This window comes from Natator depressus, chromosome 3 (genome assembly GCF_965152275.1).
Source record: "Natator depressus isolate rNatDep1 chromosome 3, rNatDep2.hap1, whole genome shotgun sequence".
In the NCBI taxonomy this organism is placed as follows: domain Eukaryota; kingdom Metazoa; phylum Chordata; order Testudines; family Cheloniidae; genus Natator; species Natator depressus.
Window position 1 is genome coordinate 15,056,108 of NC_134236.1, and position 20,358 is coordinate 15,076,465.

At 42.8% G+C, this 20,358-nt stretch overlaps 1 protein-coding gene across 5 annotated transcripts in view; it reads right to left on the reverse strand.

Moving 5' to 3' along the window:
• Positions 1–20,358, reverse strand: part of TFAP2D (transcription factor AP-2 delta) — a 55,771-nt gene that overhangs the window by 27,550 nt on the left and 7,863 nt on the right. For all 5 annotated transcript variants that reach the window (XM_074947449.1, XM_074947452.1, XM_074947451.1 and 2 more), the window contains 2 exons: positions 11,783–11,948; positions 9,743–9,861 (listed from right to left, as the gene is read on the reverse strand). In XM_074947449.1, the coding sequence (XP_074803550.1) occupies positions 9,743–9,861; positions 11,783–11,948 (285 nt within the window). The remainder of the gene's footprint in view (positions 1–9,742; positions 9,862–11,782; positions 11,949–20,358) is intronic.

Here is a 20,358-nt window from a genome sequence, read left to right on the forward strand (position 1 = left end):
ATCCATCTCATCACAACTGCTGGGTCCTTCCCCCATTCCCTGGAGTCTGATTACTGAGGCTTTGTGCAGGTGGGTAGTGGATTTCACTGCAGCGGCATATCTTTGAATTTTCCTTTGTATGTTTATTGAATGGGTGGGTTTCCCCAGTTTAATTTCCAGTGAAACCCATCTTAAGTGAGGAGCCCAGGGATCAGCAAATACCAAGAGGTGGGGCCAGATTCCCTGAACCTGCCGGAGGGAGGTGTCAATTACACTAATACCTCTTTCCATTTAGAGGGTGATGCTGTTGTCATCTCCCTTAAGTTTTTTTCTGCCACAGGAACAGCTTCAATTTCCACACGCAAACCCCCCACTGTCTGCCTAAATCAGATTGTCATACACCTAACGGCATGTCTGAACCAATTAAATGCATGCACTGAACACGTGACACTCATTATGTGACATAAGTCGACATCGACTTTTGCAAGCACAATCTGTTTATGGATGCTCAAAACCAGTGGTCCTCAGCCTTTCCAGACTACTGTACCCCTTTCGGGAGTCTGATTTATCTTGCATACCTCACTTACAAAATCAGACATAAAAATACAAAAGTGTCGCAGCACACTAGTACTGAAAAATCGCGTATTTTTTCAGTTTGTCTGTATGAAATTTTAGTTTGTACTGACTTCGCTAGTGCTTTTTATGTAGCTGCTGTAAAACTAAGCCAATATCTAGATGAGTTGATGCACCCCATGGAAGAACTCTGCATACCCCTAGGGGTACGCGTGTCCCTGGTTGAGAACCACTGCTCAAAAACATATTTTGCCTCGTATGTTAAAAGCATTTATTCTGGATCCGGAATGCAAGGGTATACTCCTGAACTGAACAAAGGAAATGCCCCAGCAAGCTAAACATACTGCTGAGTTGGAAAAAGGAAACTGTTTCTACTATTTATACAGCACCTAGCATAACAGACCCCTGATCTTGCCCCTTTAAAGCTGAAGGGCTGATTACATACTGAGCCACATCTGGGAGAGATCAGGGTGACTGCCCTATAAAGAGCAGCAGGAGGCTGCAGTGAAGTGGGGAATGCTCAGGGATTAAAGACTTCTAGGGATGATCTGGCTGTAGCAGAGAGTCCTGGGAGTTAGGACTGTTGGTAGGTCTACACTGCAATGTAAGCCCATGTTTGAGCCGGGGTTCAAGGCTAATACTCCCTTGCATCTACAAGTACAATTGCACTAACCTAGGGCTTGGACTCAGTGTCCTGAGTCCAAACCCAAGTCAAGCCAGGACCCAGGGTCTGAGCCCTATTGCTTTGCAGTGTAGCTGCAGCACTGCTTGACTCAGGCCCTGGGAGTCATCCAGAAGTATCCCACAATTCCATGGCACAACTTCCTTAGTCCTCTCTGTGACACTCTGACACCCCAACATTCACCACTGTCATGTAATTAGGATATGCCTTGTACAAAGTTGCCTTGTGAGGTGTCATTCTAAAAGTCTTGATCTGCTAGACGGTAATATCTCATTAGATTGTATGTGCTATCATCATATGCAAAGTTATGAAGTTTGGTAATGTCTGTGTAGCTGAAGCATGTCCTGAGGTTGAAAACACCCACAAGCAGCCTTTCAGGTATGACAGTAAAAAGGCCAAATGATGTTAATGGCTTACTAAGGAAATGCACACAAGCACAAGGATTACCCCAGGAACTGTGTACAGTAGAAACCTCTCAGAGAAAGCACTATACAATGGGAACTGTTTGACCCAGGTCACAGCAAAAGAGCTTTCCAGCAAGTGGAGAGAAGATATAAAAGGGGGAAAATGACATTATGGGGGGTCCTCACTCTCCCTACAACAACACACCTGGAAACATCTAAGGAACAAAGACTGAACTGTGAGAAGGGGAAGTGATGATCCCTGGCTAGAAGGGTCTTTAGCCTGTGTATGAAAACCTGGGAAAGCCAAGACAACTTGTGTCTTAAGAATCTGCCAGACTGTTTATCACTCAGGGTGAGAATTTGCTAATTTGTATCCTACCTGTCTAGTGTGTTAAGCTCAGTTTGTGGGGCGGGGGCGTTATTTACTAAGGTAATCTGCTTTATTCTGTTTGCTATTCCTTATCATCACATAAAATCTACCTTTTGTAGTTAATAAACCTGCTCTTTGTTTATTCCAAAGCCCAGTTTGTGTAATTCATAACTGGGGTGGGGGGCAAAAACCTGTTCATCTCTCTCTCCACACTGAGGGAGAGGGTGAATTTCAATTAGCTTACGCTGTACCGTTCTCTGTGCAGCGCAAGACGATACAATTCTGGGTTTACTCTTCAGAGGGGGTGTGCATTTGAGTGCTGGGCAATGCCTTAGCTGAGCTCTCCCATGCAGAGTTGATCTCAGCATCTATGTGACTATAGCTGCAGCTGCGTGTGTCTCTACCTGTGAGTGTGCTGGAAAGGGACTTGAGAGCCAGTCACAGCACTACAGAGTAAGGGGAACCCAGGCTGGTGGGACAGGCTGGCTTAGTGGTATCCCAGTTCCAAGTGGCACCCCAGGGGGAACGCATCACACTCTCTATCCCAACAATCTGCAGTCCACTCTATTGAAAACAGAAGCTCCCCTGCCCCCACACTTGGCAAACGGCAGTAGCTCAGGTCAGCACTAACCCATTCAGTTCTGATCACCGATTTTCAAACACACTATCAGTCAGAGAGCCTCCTGGGTTTGCAATGGAGAGCGAACCGATCAAACCTTTTGCAAAGTGAGCTGTTTCCTGGTAATGTGCAGAATGGGCAGTAAAGTTTTTCCACAATGCACCACAGTCCTAGGGCTAGAGCAGCTGTATTTTAGGGTGGCCACTGAAGGGACTCTGGGATAGGTTACCTTGACTCATGTCTGCACACTGAACTGAGGACGCCAGAACCCTAGGTTCGAGCATGGCTCAGAAAATTTTTAACCTAGGGGTAAAATACAATGTAGATGCTCAAGCCCAGGGTTCCCTAGAATGGATCAACTGACTCGAGTCCCATTAACCCTCGGCTTACATTGCAGTGTAGACATACTCTGAGACTCCAGCCAGGAAAGTCCTGGGAGTGGCCTCCCAAAGCAAGAAAGGCTCCAGGCAGCAAGGCCTGGGAGAAGGAAGAGAAACCTTTGTTTGTGTGGAGTACCTGCCACGTATGGAGGGTACATGGGAAGCGGCCAGCCATGTTACAGGGCCCAGAATAATAATGTTAGCATTTGGATAACATTTTCAAATACATGCAGGCGAATGGAAAGCAAATGTGATTACAATTGCAAATACTGTTCACCAACTGATTGTATGTATATTGGACCACTGCTGAGTACATAGCTGTGTTGACACTTATACCAAGGTGATTATAGTTTTGAATTTTATATCTTGAGTTGGGACTCCGGCTCTGTTTGGGTGCTACTTCAGTACCAATTAGGTGTAATGACATCTATCTATCTATCTATCTATCTATCTATCTATCTATCTATCTATCTATCAAAAGGTATGTGTATATATGTCTGCATGTGTTGTGTGCATATATATTCACACATACACATAACTTTAAAATTATGTATTTGCTGGAAAGAGAAAACTGATGTCAATTTTATATAGTGCTTTACTGAGACATGGCATGTGAAAAGAGCTTTCTATGTTAAAATTTCAAGTTCTAAATATTGTCGCCTATAGGATATGATTCTTCATACACCCTCATTGTTGAGCAAACCTGAGGCTTTGTCCCAATACCAGCATGCTGTTTATTTAGATGCAGCTTTTATTATGTTTTTATATACATGCCAGTGTTGCACATTATTTTGATTAGTGCTTGAGGGAGTTCTTAACTGTACAGAGCATCGAAAAATAAGAAACACACTGCATGAAATTTCACTTAAAATGTTTCCCTTTTTTCCCATCAAAATTCTCACAAAAAAATATGGATTGGAAAATAAATGGAAGTTGAGCTGTATCAGGTCTCTTTTTACATCTGCTTATGATCTTGGTGATGTCACCTTGGTTTCTTCCTTTCCTGGCTTGCTATTGCTTATTTCAGTGGAGTACTAGTCACTCCAGATGGATGCTAGCTTCCCATTAAAAACCCTGCATTTTCCAATCAATTGCCCTGTTTAAACACAAAAAATGACTTCATTGCTAATAACCAGAGCATTTTCCTGAGTCAGAGACAAAAGACGGCGTCAGAGACCATTCGTTATTTCCCTTTAAATCTGGGCCACTGCCTTGTTTACAGCTATAGCCGGCACTGAACGGCAACACGTTCCTATAGCGCTTGACAATTGACCGGGAAGATTTGCATGATTGAAAGGGACAGTTGCTGAGGTTGAGCTGACGCAAACAACTCTGGAAAGCCCCACTGGAGGGACCAGGCTGTGTACCTTGACAGGCTTCTGATGGCAGGTGCGAGGAGCAGCGTGAAGCTCTCCTGGGCCTAGCCAAGACTGAGGGATGCTCCTATCCAGAGCGAAGGAAGAGGCAGTGTCCCAGGAGGGGAAAGCTCTGGATCTGAGTCTCCTCTCCTCCTTGGCTTTACCTCCATCTGATGCTACTATCCAACAGAACTCCTATGCAAGGAATAGAGGTGGGGGTGGATGTTGTCTTTCCACTCACCAGATGGGAAGGGAGGAGGGAGAGATGTGAAAACAAAGGCTAAAGAAAGGGATAAGAAAGAATATGATGTTTTATATCAGTGCAGACAAAAGAGCCGTTTTCCCTGCTGATCTATTTACCAGGAAGTGCAGCGCTTGGAAAGGGATACTGAAGAGCTGATCATTGAAAAGATATGTGTACAGTACAATAAAACTGCTGTCTTCGTGGGGTTTGGCAGAAAAAATCCTGGGTGGTCTTTTTTTAAGCCTTGGATTTTAAAGTCATATTTTGCTTTGTTTAAAGTTCCAATTGTTTGATAGTCACTCTTGGATTTTTCACCTTGTGAATCATAGAATCTCAGGGTTGGAAGGGACCTCAGGAGGTCATCTAGTCCAACCCCCTGCTCAAAGCAGGACCAATCCCCAATTTTTGCCCCAGATCCCTAAATGGCCCCCCTCAAGGATTGAACTCTCAACTCTGGGTTTAGCAGGCCAATGCTCAAACCACTGAGCTATCCCTCCCTCAAATCACAGTATGGCTGGCTTTTTCCCTTCTGTGGGGGAGCCCCTCCAAGAAAATGTGATCTCTGCACTCCTGCATGCTTCCTTCAGCCCACCCCAGGGCTCGACCCCAGGAACGTTGGCTGTAAGAGGATAACCTGCTACTCTGTGAGCTAAAGGACTAGCTCGGTACTGTTGCAGACTCATAAACCACTTATCTAAACCAGGCCCTGGAAGGGACAAAGAGCTGCATTCTGATGCGGGCTGCACTATAATGATGTCCTAAGTCGGTGGGAGATTGTGCCTTTGCTGTGGTAGACCTAGGTGTGGATTTTACTCTCCTGAAATCCATTACATTCAACCAACTTGGTTTATTTGTTTCAATTTCAGCAAGGCCACATGAAAAGAACTCCTAGCCCTGGCGCTAAGTGCCCTTGACATAGAAGCAGAAATACAATCCGATGAAAATGCAACCAGCTGGAGCAAACCAGCCACCCTCCTCTGCACAAAAGAGGCCACAAAAAACAACATTTCCCTACTTCAGCTTCCACAAAAACCACATCCTCGCTCGTGAAATGCACAGAACTTCTGCAATTAGATGAGCTGTGTGAGGGGCCCCAAAGATCAACATATTCTGTCAAGTTCACACCCAGGGAAGGGGAATAGTGAATTTCTAAGGACTTCATGGACAATTCCTGGCTGGTGGCTCCTTCTGTTATGTACCCAGAGAGCTCTTCCTCAAGCAACTCTTCTCTCCTCTTGTAGCCTTCGTTTGACATAAGTAACTTGCCTCATTTTTTAGTGGGCATAATTGGGAAGGCGAAAGAAGGTTACGTTGTAAATAGGGGCTTGACAAACAGTATGCTGGAGTCTGGGTGTCTGTGCTAGCTAGCTAAGATAATCAGCAACACCCTGATGTCAGGGACTACGGACAAGATAAACATGGAATGTAAAGATCAGGTTCCACGTAAACAGCACACGTACAGAGCATGCTGTACAGAGATTGATTCTTGCAGAGTAACCAAGCCGCTCCAAAAATGTGTGATTTAATGTACAGCAAATGTAATATGATGTGTAAATGTATATAAAGGAAGAGGTTGTTTGTGTAACTTTGGATATGTGGTACACCCTGTACCCACCTTCTACGATTGAGTCTGATCAACTCAGTGTCATTTTGCTCTATTCCAAATAAAGGTACCCAAGTGATGAAATCAGGAGTTGAACTGAGTGCTTTGGATCCCAGAGAACTGGATGAAGTGGTCTCTCAGAACTGGGCAAGATGTTCTGCATAAGCCAAATGGAAAAGGTTTTGGAGGGAATCCCAACTCCTCTATAGCAGCATGAGAAAGGCAGCCTCTTAAGTAGGCTGATCTCAAGATATTTAGGGCTTTATAGGTCACAGTCAGCATCTTAAACTCCACCTGGAAACTACCAGGCAGCCAATGCAGATCTTGGAGCACTGGTGTAGAACATTCACTGTGTGGTGCATGGCTTACCAACCAGGCTGCTGCCTTCTGCACCAGTTTCCAAGTTGACTTAAGTTGTGGCCCCATATAACGCACATTGTAATAACTTAATACTAAAGAAAGGAAGGATGGCCCAGGGGTAAGGGGGTAGCTGGAGATCCAGGTTTAATTCCTTGTTTTGCTACTGATTTCCTGTGTGACCTCGGGCAAGTCTCTATGGTTTTGTTCCTCATCTGTAAATTAGGGGAAATAGCACTTCCCTACCTCTCAGAGGTGTCGGGAAGGCAAATGCATCAAAGCTTCTGAGATGCTACAGAAATGGGTGTATAAGTATGATAGATATGACAAGGGCATGGGTGATGGCTGTGTAATCTATATGATCATGTGGGAGTTTAACAAGGCACCCAGATTTGTAACTTGTCTGTCAAATGTGGCCAGTATAATCCTTCCCAGTTCCTGGTGTAAGCATGTTCTGTTTCCCTGGAGGTCTTGGGGACAGCTTCACCAGTAGCATAAACAGGTTTCACTTTGGTTGTAAAAGGCAAAGAAGTGCAATTGGTGCTAATGTGGCATTCAGGGGGCATGCAAGGTGAGTGTGACTTATGTGCCACCAGAGCCAGGCGAATACCTCAACATATTTGCCAGGAACATTTGTTCAGACAGAAACTTGGATTCACTTTGGCTTTGTTCCCACCCCTTTGGCGTTCACTTTCTATCAGTATCCCAGCAAACCAGTCGAACAGCAGGAATGCTCAGGCAAACAGCTAATTTTAAGCAGGCATTGGCCAACAGTGAAGTTTGCAACACAAACATGAGTGCTAATTCTGGAAACCTGATTCTTAGAGGCTCACACTCTTCCAGCAGTCAGAGAACAGAACCAACACCCCGGGCTTGATAGTGGCTTTGTCACTAGCCCTGAGTAAGGGGCAATGGGAAGCTCACACTGACTCTTGCAAGTTGCAACCCCTTCCCTGTTTTCCCCCTTACTGCAGGAGGGAAGTAATTTGCTACTGACTTAGCCCAGAAGTAAATTACTGCTTCCCACCATCGCATGACCAGCTGTGCTGGCAAGCAAATTGGGGTAGGAGTAGGATGTAACCAAGGCTCTGCCAACACCCTCTACCTCTTTGCCCAGCCCCTGCCCACCTACCGAGTAAGTGGTCACGTAGCTCTGCCTTACTCCTGTGTGCCAGTACCTATGGTCTGGGTAGCTCATAAAGGAGTGTAAGGGTGGGATGGTTCTTACTCCCCATGTGCAGGTTTATATTCTAAGGCATTGTCTATAGTAGGGGTCTATCCTGATTACAACCAGCTGTGATCTGGGCAAATCTGCAATGTAGACAAGGCCTAAACCGCAATCTAGTCATATGTGCTTAGTGGGCTTGATCACACGAGGAGCTAGGTCCTTCCTGCCAGGTGCTGCGTGTTCTCCACTCCCACACTCGTGCTGACCATTCCATTGTCCCCTTTTCAAACCTGAGCTGCCCTGTTTACATCTGAAGGGACATGTAGGGTATTATCCTGCCAGGTGCTGAGCTCCCAGTACGTCAATGGGAGCTGAGAGCTCTCTGCACCTAGGAGGAGGTGTTCCTCACCTCTCCGGGGCACAGAGCTGCTCATGACCAAGCTACAGGCCAGCAATTATCAGCAGGGAATGCTTGTTGAATGCCTTTCAAACTGCAGATAAATCCTGGGAAATCTTAAGCAGCTCATGGGCAATTCTAGGTTTGAAAAAGGAATTTTTCTCACAAAAATTCTTTGTTGAAAAATGTGTCCCCTTTTGGGGGGGGGGATTTTCAATATTTTGAACCAGCTCTAGGCAATTCATGAAGAGACACACAAAAAAGGACACATTTACCAGAGAAGTAGTCCCATCTGTAGAATGGGTATAGAATCCTCATCTACCTCTGTCATAAATATAAAGGGAAGGGTAAACCCCTTTAAAATCCCTCCTGGCCAGAGGAAAAATCTTCTCACCTGTAAAGGGTTAAGAAGCTAAAGGTAACCTCGCGGGCACCTGACCAAAATGACCAATGAGGAGACAAGATACTTTCAAAAGCTGGGAGGAGGGAGAAAAACAAAGAGTCTGTGTCTGTCTGGGTGATGCTTTTGCCGGAGATAGAACAGGAATGGAGTCTTAGAATTTAGTAAGTAATCTAGCTAGAGATGCATTAGATTATGATTTCTTTAAATGGCTGAGAACATAGCTGTGCTGAATAGAATGAATATTCCTGTCTGTGTGTCTTTTTTGTAACTTAAGGTTTTGCCTAGCGGGATTCTCTATGTTTGAATCTAATTACCCTGTAAGGTATCTACCATCCTGATTTTACAGAGGTGATTTCTTTTTACTTCTATTAAAAGTCTTCTTGTAAGAAAACTGAATGCTTTTTCATTGTTCTAAGATTCAAGGGTTTGGGTCTGTTGTCACCTATGCAAATTGGTGAGGATTTTTACCAAACCTTCCCCAGGAAGTGGGGTGCAAGGGTTAGGAGGATTTTGGGGGGAAAGACGTGTCCAAACTACGTTTTTTCAGGAACCCAGATAAAGTTTGGTGGTGGCAGTGGAAGTCCAAGGGTAAAATTAATTTGTACCTTGGGGAAGTTTTAACCTAAGCTGGTGAAAGTAAGCTTAGGAGGTTTTCATGCAGGTCCCCACATCTGTACCCTAGAGTTCAGAGAGGGGAAGGAACCTTGACAACCTCACAACAGCACGGTGACACTTCTTTGGTTAATGGGTGAGATTCCCTGGTCAGAAAGTATCCTATAAATGTGAAGGGAAGCATGGTCTAATGAATAAGCTATTGGACCGGGAGATGGGAGATCTGAATTTTAACTCCTGTCTCTGCCAGTGATTCCCTCATGAACTTAGGCAAGTCACAGTGCCTCTTTGTACAAAATGGGCTGAAGATATTTAAATCTAGGGATGGAAATTGCGTATTGATGCAAATTATTACATAGACAAAGATGGGCGATGTAATATATTTTGTTGGACCAACTTCTGTTGGTGAAAGGGACAAGATTTCAAGCTTACTCAGAGTTCAGAACTTGTCTTTCACCAACAGAAGCTGGTCTAATAAAAGATATTACCTCACCCACCTTGTCTCCTTAATATTCTGAGGCCAACATGGCTACAACACTGCAAACACATTATTACATGACAGTATTATTATATTACAATATTACAAAGCCTACCTTCAACCAAGGAAGTCAGAAGGGTGACATTTGCTGCTTTCCTTCTTCCTGCAGGCAAATTCAGTCCCAGTCTGTCCAATTTTTCTCGCAAACAGCGCCCCCCATTCTTGGATTTTGCTCTGCCATGAGAGAATGGGATTAAAAAAATCCCACCCTGATTTTATTCACAGATTCAGAGACTACAATGCCAAAAAATCCCATTGTGATCATCCATTCTAACCTCCTGTATAACACAGGCCATGCAACTTCTCCAAAATAGTTCCTGAAGAATATCTGTGTATTAATTTTACTTGTTTGTTTCTTACATGCCAATCTAAAATTTCCATTCACCCTTTTTGCTAATCTAGGGTCTATCCCACCACTGCTGATGTCAATGAAAAATCTGTCAGGGCCAGATCCTTATTCCCTTACTCACACCGAGTAGTGACTTACTCTACAAGTGGTCTCATTGAAGTACCACTTGGGTAAGGTGATATTCAGCATGGGTACGGTGATCAGAATCTATCTTTAAATTACTTAGTTTCAGCACAGTCCTGAACAAAGGCTTTCATATAAACTGTGCCAAGTAGCCTTGTGAACGGAGCTGGACAAAATTTGTCAGCTGAAAGTTTTTCCGGTGCAAAATGCAGATTGGGTGACACCAAAATGTTTTGTGAATTCATGTTGATTCCAACACATTGTTCTTTTTGAAATATCCTCACCTCCAAAAGAAATCCAGTTAAATAGACACAGTGTTTTTTGATGTTTTCTACATGACATGTTTCAATTTTTCTGTCCAAAATCACATTTTTGTTTTAAAATGTTATTGAATGCTATTTTGAAACATTTCAAAAATATTTTAAAATGGTCAACATTGAAACAAAACATTCATTTTTTGTCAAAATGAAACATTTTGTTTGGCCTGAAACTAATATTCTTTTTGCCTTTTTGCTTCTCTCAAAATTTAAAAAAAAATGGCTTTGGTCTAACCTAAAATGATATATATTTTTTTTACTTTTTAAAATCTCCAACAAATCCAAAAACCTGTTAGTCACCCAGCTCTGCTCAAGAGACGTTGAGTATGTCTACACTGCATCGTACACCTGGATCTGTGGGACCCAGGACTCAGTGTTCCATGTCTGCACTTGAGCATCCACACTGCATTGTAAACCTGGGCTTACACCTGCTGGACCCACAGCTGTAGTAACATGTCCATGCTTCAGTACACAAACTTTCTTGCTTGGGTCTGTGGCTTGACCTGTGCCCACACTGCAAAAGGACAGGGCTTAGACTTACCCCCCACAGCAGAGACCTAGAAGCCAGGTGCTGAATCAGACAGATTTGTGTGTGGGCAGAAGGGTGGTTGGTCTCAAACCTGAGTCACCCCCCAGGCTCACTATGGAGTATTGACATACCCCTTACACACACCCCTTTGAGTCACAATCCACTCCCATTTCCCCCTGGTTGTGTGAGATGTAATAAGTTACTTCACTCTTTTTAGTAGATCAGCTTACTGCTTGTTGCAAACCTAGGCAGCTCTTCTGGCTGGTGAGTGGGGCAGAGGGGAGACAAGACCCTGCCCACTGGCTTTCTTCTCTCTGCCCCTTTGTCCTAGAGTGGGGAGAACTGAACAAGTAGGGCCTGCTCACTCCATCCTGGCTGGAGTCAAAATCTGACTCCCTCGTATTCCCTCATGCAGCTAAGTAAGGGCTGTGACTAGGGCTTGCTGAAAATTTCCCATTGAAATTCTTTTTCAACAGGAAATTAGTTTTTAGACTAAATAATTTTTTCCACACAAAGGGTCTGCTTTCCATGGAACATTTGGTCTTGCCAGTGAAAAGCTGATTTTTAATTTTTTTTTTAATGAAAAGGCCATCTTTTTCTGCAGAAAATGTTGATGAAAAGAATATTTTTCTTTGTTTTCACTGAAAGTTTCCTCAGAACCTGCCACCCCCCACCCTCATTTTCTGATCTACTCTACCTATGATGATCTAGACAAAAGTCTGTAAGGAAAAGAATGACAGTGCTACCTTGACTCTTCTACACCTGAGCTCAACTTACCTTCTCAAAATGCCTCCCAAGAGCGAAGCATTGAGGCATTCAGGTGGAGAGAGGCGCCTCTTTACCTCCGCAATGGTCACTTTATATTTAGAAGTGGAACTGAGTAGAGACAAGCGCCCGGGTACAGAGCAAAAAAGATCTGTGGGGTTAACAACACAGGTACCACCTACAAAACAAAAGACACATGCCTTAGGTTAGAAGGCGGAATCAAAGTATGGTCTCTGAGATGGTTTTCTTTGCTTTGACAAATACAGGCACAATTGTGCACTTTTCTTTCTTTCTTTCTTTCTTTCTTTCCTTCTTTCTTTCTTTCTTTCTTTCTTTCTTTCTTTCTTTCTTTCTTCTCACTCTACAGTTTTAAGAAGACTTACTAGATTGAAATCTAATAGGCAGGGGAAATGAACCAATTTTTTAAAAAAATCATAAACTTTAAAGCCAGAAGACCCCATTATGATTATCCAGTCTGATCTGCGCAAGACTGGCCGTGTAATGTCAGCAAGGGGTGCTGGAACAATTTTTATAGTGGGGGTGCTGAGAGCCATTGAAACAAACTGTAAACCCTGTATATAATGGAAACCACTTCAAGTCAGGGGGTGCTACAGCACCCCCCACACTCCTAGTTCCAGCACCTATGATGTCAGCCAGTGATTCCTGCATGTACCATGACAACAACTTATGGCTGAACTAAAGCATCTGCTTTAGGCAGCTAGTCATGATTTAGAAACTCCTCAAGTGATAGAGAATTTACCCTTGGTGATCTATTCCGATGGTAAATTACCCTCACTGATAAAAAACTGCATCTTAACATTTACAATAGAGTGAACAGGAACACTGGTATCCTATATAGTCTAGGAGAAATGGTCATGTTACAGTTATGGTTTTTTATCTGAATGGTTCCAGAGGTCTCAGAACCCTCAAACACTCTGCCTTCCATTAGGCACACTCTTCAGCTGTGTGTCACCAGAGCTTGACTGGAGACAAGGAAGCTACACTGATTTATCCCCAGATGAGTTCTGGACCTATTTATTCCTTGCAATTAACATCTGTTTGGCCTGGGTCCAGGTTATCTACAAGACCAACGAAAGCTTGGAGATGAAGAATGTGGTCAACAATTCTGTTTCTCAGGCACAATGGAACTTTCCACCATAAGGATAAAGCTCGTCTGTGTATATTTTACAAATAATGAGACTGTACTGAAATTAATGAAATGTTAATATTTCTCTCTCTCTTAAATTAAACCCATATGTGCACAAGCAGTTTACACTGAATAAATCATTATTCATTTAATATGAATATATTTTGGTCCCACTTTTGTTTTCCTTCCCTAACCTGAGCTTATTGAAAACCTTGCCATTAATCTGTTGTTGTAAATACCTTACAACTTAACTGTTTAAAAACACAGTTACCATGCAAAGCAATCCCATTAATAACAATACAGAGGGGGAACATGTATGGGAAAAAGAAAAAGTCTTCTTTTCTTCAAAACAAAAATCAAAAAAGGTAAATTCATTAAAAAAAATGCTGAAAACCAGATGCAAATTAGAACATCGTAAAATCTGTTGCATATAATTATTGCACTATATTAATTATTCATTAATACTGCACCACGGAGGAGAGGGGAGTTTTACTGACAAAGATTGTTCCAAAAATAGGCCTGAAGGAGCAGGCAATCTTCTTTGAAGTCCTTACTCACATGAATACTCCCATTGGGGACTAATGGGAATGAGGACTGTGGGACTGGACCCTACACCCAACGGAAGAGACCAAGGAGTGGCAGTAAACAAAGGGAGAGGAGGAAGGAATAGGAAGGGAAGGACAAGTACAAACAACAGTGAAAGATCATAGGTTGTGCTTCCTGCTGCATGCATGTATTTTTAGCTTCCAATTCTTTTTTAGTTAATATATTAAAATGAAGAGATAAAGTTGAGAAGTTGAGTGAAAGGCCTGTTTGTGCATTATTTCCTATGAAATAGCAATGACAGCAACTAAGGCCAATCATTACTCACCTTTAGAAACATAGTTATTGGTACAGAACAGCAAAGGAATTGTCCTAGCTGATAGCCAACTGCAGGCAGTGGGCAACAGCTGAAATAACAGAGGACAGGGCAAAAAATTCTAAACCTCTCATGAGTTTTAGGTCTGATCCTGAAAACCCTGGCTCGCATGAGTAGTTATCACTCCCTTCAGTAGTTGTTAGGGACCAGATGCTGCCACTAGTACTCATGCTGAGTAGTACCTTACCCATAAAAAGTCAGTACTCAACATGAGTAAAGTGGCAGATTGTGAGCCACTTACACACACTGGTGAGCAATTATTCACATGAGTAGTCCCAGTGAGGTCTACTAGGATACTTAGAGAGTAAAGGTTTCAGAACATAGTCCTTTGTGAGTGGTGCCATTGAAAGGGTGCCAACAGAACTACCCCTGTGAGCAAGGTACTGACAAATAAGTTTTTGTAGGACTGGGCCCATTCGTTATATAACTCATCCTGCAAACCATTCCTTACTTATGCAAAGAGACCTTTTGACTGCAATGGGGCCACTCTCAGGACAAAGCATTATCGAGATGGGGAAGCGTTTGTAGGATCATATATGGCGCATAAGCTACGACTGTGGAATGCATCGATAAATGTGATTATTAAGTTACCATATTTCTTTATCACATAACTTTGTCTTCTTATTTGTCATCGTCATTACTATTTCAACAAGTATAACTGTACAGAGGAAACGGGAAAAAAAGATATCTATAATTTGAGGAACAAAAGACCCAACTGAAGAACAGAAGATTCTGGGCCCAATCCTTCAAGGTACAGAGTGCCCTAAGCTACCATGAACTTCACTGGGAGATGAGCGTGCTGTTGAGAAGCTCCTAGAAGGATTGGGTGCTTTAATAGGGAAAGGGTTTTTTAAATTTTTTCTGTGATATTTTGAGGCCCAATCCTATTCCCACTGAAGGTAAAGAGGAAAAATCTCCTTCCCATAGACGTAAATAGGAGCAAAACTGGTTCCTTTGTGCTGGACTCTGCTTTGACTTTGTTCCCTCACCCCGATCTGACCATCGCCTCTTGAAATGGAACTATCAAGAGTTGTGCTAAATAGCCAACAAATTAGCATTACAAGGAAGTAATTGCCAGCTTTGGAAGAGTATTTGTACTTTCTGCTCCTCTTTGCACCAAATGAACTATTTCAGTGCAAAACACTGGCCACCAATAATGATTAATGCATCAAATAATAATAGTGGGAACAGCAGTGGACTCCACTAACTTACTAGAAACATGTCAGTCCTGTCAACACAATGAAAATGTCAGTAAATTAAGGTGCAAAGACAGGTTTGTAGATTTTGGTTTTAATTTTTTCCCTTTCATATTAATAGAAGATGTACATGATAATGTAGTGTGGTGGAAAATCATTTAGATCCTGATTCATTTAAACACATGCTTATCTTTAGATTTCACTGGCATACTTAAAGTTAGGCACGTGATTATGTGCTTTGTTGAATAGGGCACGTGTGTCCATTTATCAATAGTTCTGTGTTCTGAGATGCCTTCCTCCCCCTCTCCCCCCATTAGTTAAAATGTTCTGAATTAATTCTTTGTGTTTTAATAGAAAACAATGCTATTGCTTTGTCAGAAAGGTGAGACATATATTTCTATTGCTGTCACTGCATTGTGGTTTCATATTTTTCTGGCCTGTAGCAAATAGCATGTGTATATAAAGGGCTTGTCTATAAGAATCAACATAATCCACGAGAGTCATCATTGAAGAAATGGTTTTTTAAGGAGATATATCTGGGATTTATCTTATATAAACAATTAACATTAGGTTCTGCTCTTTTATTATTCTATTATTTATGTCTACAAGTACCTTTAAAATGAATGTCTGGGTTACAATTCATGACACCTTTCAAGATGTTTTTTTTTTTTTTACCATGCTCTGAAAATCTGGCAAATTTGCAGTTTATTACAAAATGGAGAAATGGAAATCCTTATGTTTTGTTAAGTAATAGAAGAGCTGTCAAAATAGCTACTAATGAGTGATTTATTTGCCACATTTCACCTCTTTTTCTGTTTATGAGTCATTGTGGGCAATTCAGAATTTTCTCAGAATTATTCATCAAATTATTCAGCAATTAATCTGCTGCTCTGTAGTTTATTTGTGAGCAGTTCATTGTAAATGTTCCAAATTCCAGCTGTGTTGGTTATTTGTGACTGGACAGATTGAATGCATATAACCTTTGTAATCAGGTTTCTTACATATATGAGTTCAGACTGTGTGACTATCTCTCATAGTCACTTAACATGTACTGTTTCCATGTACATTTGTGCAATAAACTCATTTACAGAATATTCATGTTATCTAAACACAAAAGGGGCATGAATGCAACAGAAGTGATTTTATTTTATATATATACTGGTAAATAATCAGGGGATTTTTTTTTGAGGTTTTCGCCCAGCTTTAGGTCCTGACCCAGAAAAGAATTTAAGCACCTGTGTAACTGTAAAATCACGAGTAATATGGCTGAGTTCAGTGGGAGCTGCTGAGTTGTCAATACTTTTGAAATAGGTCATTAAGAACCTAACTTTGGACACCCATGTTTGAAAATCTTGAGCTAAGAAGTTAATTCAGATGAAGTAGGAATACCCCTATAATGGATGGAAAACAAAATAAACAAAGGGACAGGTGTGCTTTTGTTAGTTTTGTTGTTGTTTGTCCCCCCCTCACTGGCTTCCAGGAACACAACTGTAAAGATTTCTACAGACATGCACAAAGGGAAGACACTCAATGGAAGGAGGATGAGCGCTTGATCAATCATAATGCCAACATCAGGCAATTATACTGAAGGGATTTGTGCTTTATAATGAGAACATAAATCTCATTTTAATGGTATGGGCTCAAATGCAAAATGTTCAGAGATAAAAGAAATAAATCAGTCTATTTCTCTTTCACATAAATAACGCCTAAGCATTGTTAGAGTTTGATTTGGTAATTTCACCTGTCTCCCTAACTGTCAAATGTGTCATAAGGGAGAAGAGCTGTCTAAAAGAACTCCTAAGACATTAAGTTTTTTTAAAAGCAGAAATTCCCAGTTAACAGTCTTTTAGCAGATGTTCCAACTCTTCATCCTGCCAGAGATTTGGGGAAATGTAGGCAGGGTTTTTTTGGTGGTTTTTTTTTGGTTTTTTAATTTGGCTTGCTGTGTTTTGTGTATGTGCTGAATAATGTGATTTTGGCACGCTATATTGTGTTTTGTGTTGTGCTGTGTGTGCTCTCCCGGTGTGTATGTGTGTGTGTGTGTCTGGTAATCAGACTTCGGTACGCTGTGTGGTGTGTTTTGTGTTCTAATGTTGCGCTGATGAGACTTTGGCACGCTGTGTGGTGTGTTTTGTGTTCCCTGTGTTGTACTATGTACTTTTGTCTTGCCTTGTGTTGTCTTCTGCACGCTGTGCGTCTCGTTTAGACTGAGTGCTGCTGGGCGTTGTGCTAGTCGGTGTGCTCTCTCTGTTGGTGTGTGTGTGTGTGTGCGTGTGGGTGGGAGGCGTTGTATTTGACAGATTGTATGTGTGTGTGCTGTTCTCGCTGTGTGTGTGTGCGTGGCGCGGGATGTGCGACCCTCTTCTGCTGAGGTTGTGTGTGGGGCTGCTTGCTTTGTGTGCTGCTGGTGTGTTGCACCGATGTGTGCGTTCTGCCCTTGTGCGCAGATCTGCTTGTGGTGTCGCTCGGGTGCGTGTGGTGTTCTGTGCGCTGGGCGACGTGTGCATTGTGGTTTGCGCCCTGTCCCAGGCTACGCTGTGGGAGTTCAGTTTGTGTTGCTTGCATTGTGCGCCGGTGTGTGCGTGAGTATGTGTGTGTGTGTGTGCTATGGAAGTTCTGTTTGTGTTACTTGCATTGTGCGCCGGTGTGTGCGTGAGTATGTGTGTGTGTGTATGCTATGGAAGTTCTGTTTGTGTTACTTGCATTGTGCGCCGGTGTGTGTGTGTGTGTGTGTGTGTGTGTGTGTGTGTGTGAAGCGACCGCGTGTTTCAGCCATCCACAGGCAGGCCGGGCTGGAGCTGTTGCCTCGCGTTACGAAGCACAAAAGCCCCCAGCCTTGACATGGAGCAGAAGGTGGAGAAAACAGCAGAAGGTCAGCACAGAGCACCCCCCCCCCCGCCCACCAATAACTCCTTCGCTGCCCCCATCGAAACTCGGCAGCTGAGCAGGGACACGGCCAAAAAGAAGCCACATTTCCATGCAGCTCTGATGGAAACGGGGCCTTGGTTTCCTTCCCCAAGTTTCGCAGGGCGCCTGATCTTGCAAACATCAGCGGCCAGGGGTGGCACTTGCTTGACGCCACGGGGGACGATTTTGCAGGCAAACAAAATCGACCCCCTCCCAACCTCACCAGGCGCTCGCCGTTCCCGTGTGGAGAGCAGCGAGCTGCAGGAATGGGGGGGTTTACTGGACCCCTAATAAACACCAACGCCTAACGCAGCGCGGAGTCCAGACCCTGCCTTCTAGCCTAACTCCTCGCCCCGGTTTTGTTGTTGTCGGTTTGAGATTATCTGGGCTGGGACCGCGAAACCGATTAATTAGACAAGTTATTAGGGTTTAATGCCATTCAAACTTGGCCTTGAAAAGAGACAGCCGTGTTAATTACAGTGCATTAGGACTCGGGACACAATTATAGGTATTACCGGATTATCAAGACTATTGTAAGGTTCTTCAACAGCTAGGAGCTGGTGGTGGAAAGGAGGTGGGGCCTGAGAACAACAAAAGGAGGAAAATGCAATTAATTGAAAGATTAAATTGCCGTTATGTGCTATATTAGCCAACAGTACAGGCTACGCCTATAGACCCATATCTTATCCTTTGTCCTTAATTACCTGGGAAAATAAGTTTCCTTTTAGTGTAAAGTTTCACAATATCGTTGTAGAACGCTGCATTTATCCTTTGTTATGTCAAACTGAATTCTGCTTTTTCGGTTTCCTACATATATATTTTATTTTGGATACAGAATAGTACTTCTTAGTACTGGAGAAATATAGGAATAGATATGTCCAATGGGGGAGGGGGGGAGAATAGGATAATCTATTCTGACATAGAGAATATTTAGCAAGCAAGCAAAATAAATTCCCTGTTAACTTTCCTGCCAAACAGGTGTTTACAACTTAAATGAAATAAAAGCAACAAAAGAGATTACCATTCCTGTATCTCCCCAATTTTCAGTACCACTATTGCGTAGATTACAGAAATCATAGAATCATAGAAGATGAGGGTTGGAAGAGACCTCAGGAGGTCATCTAGTCCAACCCCCTGCTCAAAGCAGGACCAATCCCCAATTAAATCATCCCAGCCCAGATAGTATCTGGAAAACACCTTTTACACCAAGATCCAGCCTAGCTCCCCTTCCATGTATTACCCGAGGTATCATAAAGGGAAACGTATTGGGGCGCTTTATTTTGTTGTTTGTTCTGTGTTAACATTGCCTTTAAGGGCTTAAACTCTCGCCCTTAAAGAGTGCGACAGAAGGCTGCAGTTTTTCCCTTAAGCGTCTCAAATTAAAATTGAAGATCAGAGAAAACGATCAAGCCACATCGAATCCCTTTCACACTGCAGGCAGCGCCATAAGTAAACACATAAAAGGCAGAAGAGAGAAGGGGAAGCGTCTTTCCCGTGATTTTATTGGCAGACTTTTGGGTGACTGATGCTTGAGCTTTTAAGAATTTGTGTTTTTAATCAAATAAGATCTGACAGTGTTCCTGGCTCGGCATTAATGCCTGAGCATTCGCATGTCAGTCACCTCTAAGCGATCTGACAAACTCCAGATCTCTGAAAACGTGCAGAGTTCAGATCATATTAATTCCCCAAAAATGTTTTGATTCAAAGTAGTTTGTATTTTATGTTGCCAAGGGCAATCGAAAAACAGCTATTGCCGATAGCCTGGCCCCTCTCTCGTCATGGCCCAGAGGCGATAGCGGTATTTAAGCTTCTTGAAATTAGCCTGGGGCAGGAACGATGGATGATCACAAAGCGAAACGAGAGGGTTGGGTTTTTTTTTTTTGTTTTTTTTTTTTGTTTTTTTTTTTTTGGAGTTTGCCATCTCGATTTCATAAAACGACTGAGGCCGAAAGTCACCGTGTTGTCTTTTTAAATCCAAATATTCGGAGGTGAGGACACCCAAGCGGTGTATGCTTCTTATGCAAGGGGGGCTTTGGGAATGGGGTGGTTAGCAAACAAGCCACTCTCCCCCCCCCCCCCCCCATCAAACGGCTCTTGGCTTTAAAATTGCAACCTAAAAGGGAAGGAGTCGATCATAATAAAAGCCTGAGACATTTACTGGGAAAGTGGGGGGGGATTGTTTTGTTTTGTTTTAATGATCCAAAACCACAGACGACTCCTGTAAATAGAAGCTTCGTTTCTTCAAGTGATTTCTTTTGAAACAGGGGATCTGAATATTCAACTTTAAGGCAAATCTCCACTCTGTATGTACAACATTAATATGATCTCTGCAGAATTTGGTACTCCGAAATATTAACATATCAAAGCAGCAGCCTGAGGCTAGAGAAGCTATCGATACACGCGCAGTAGGGAAAGTAAA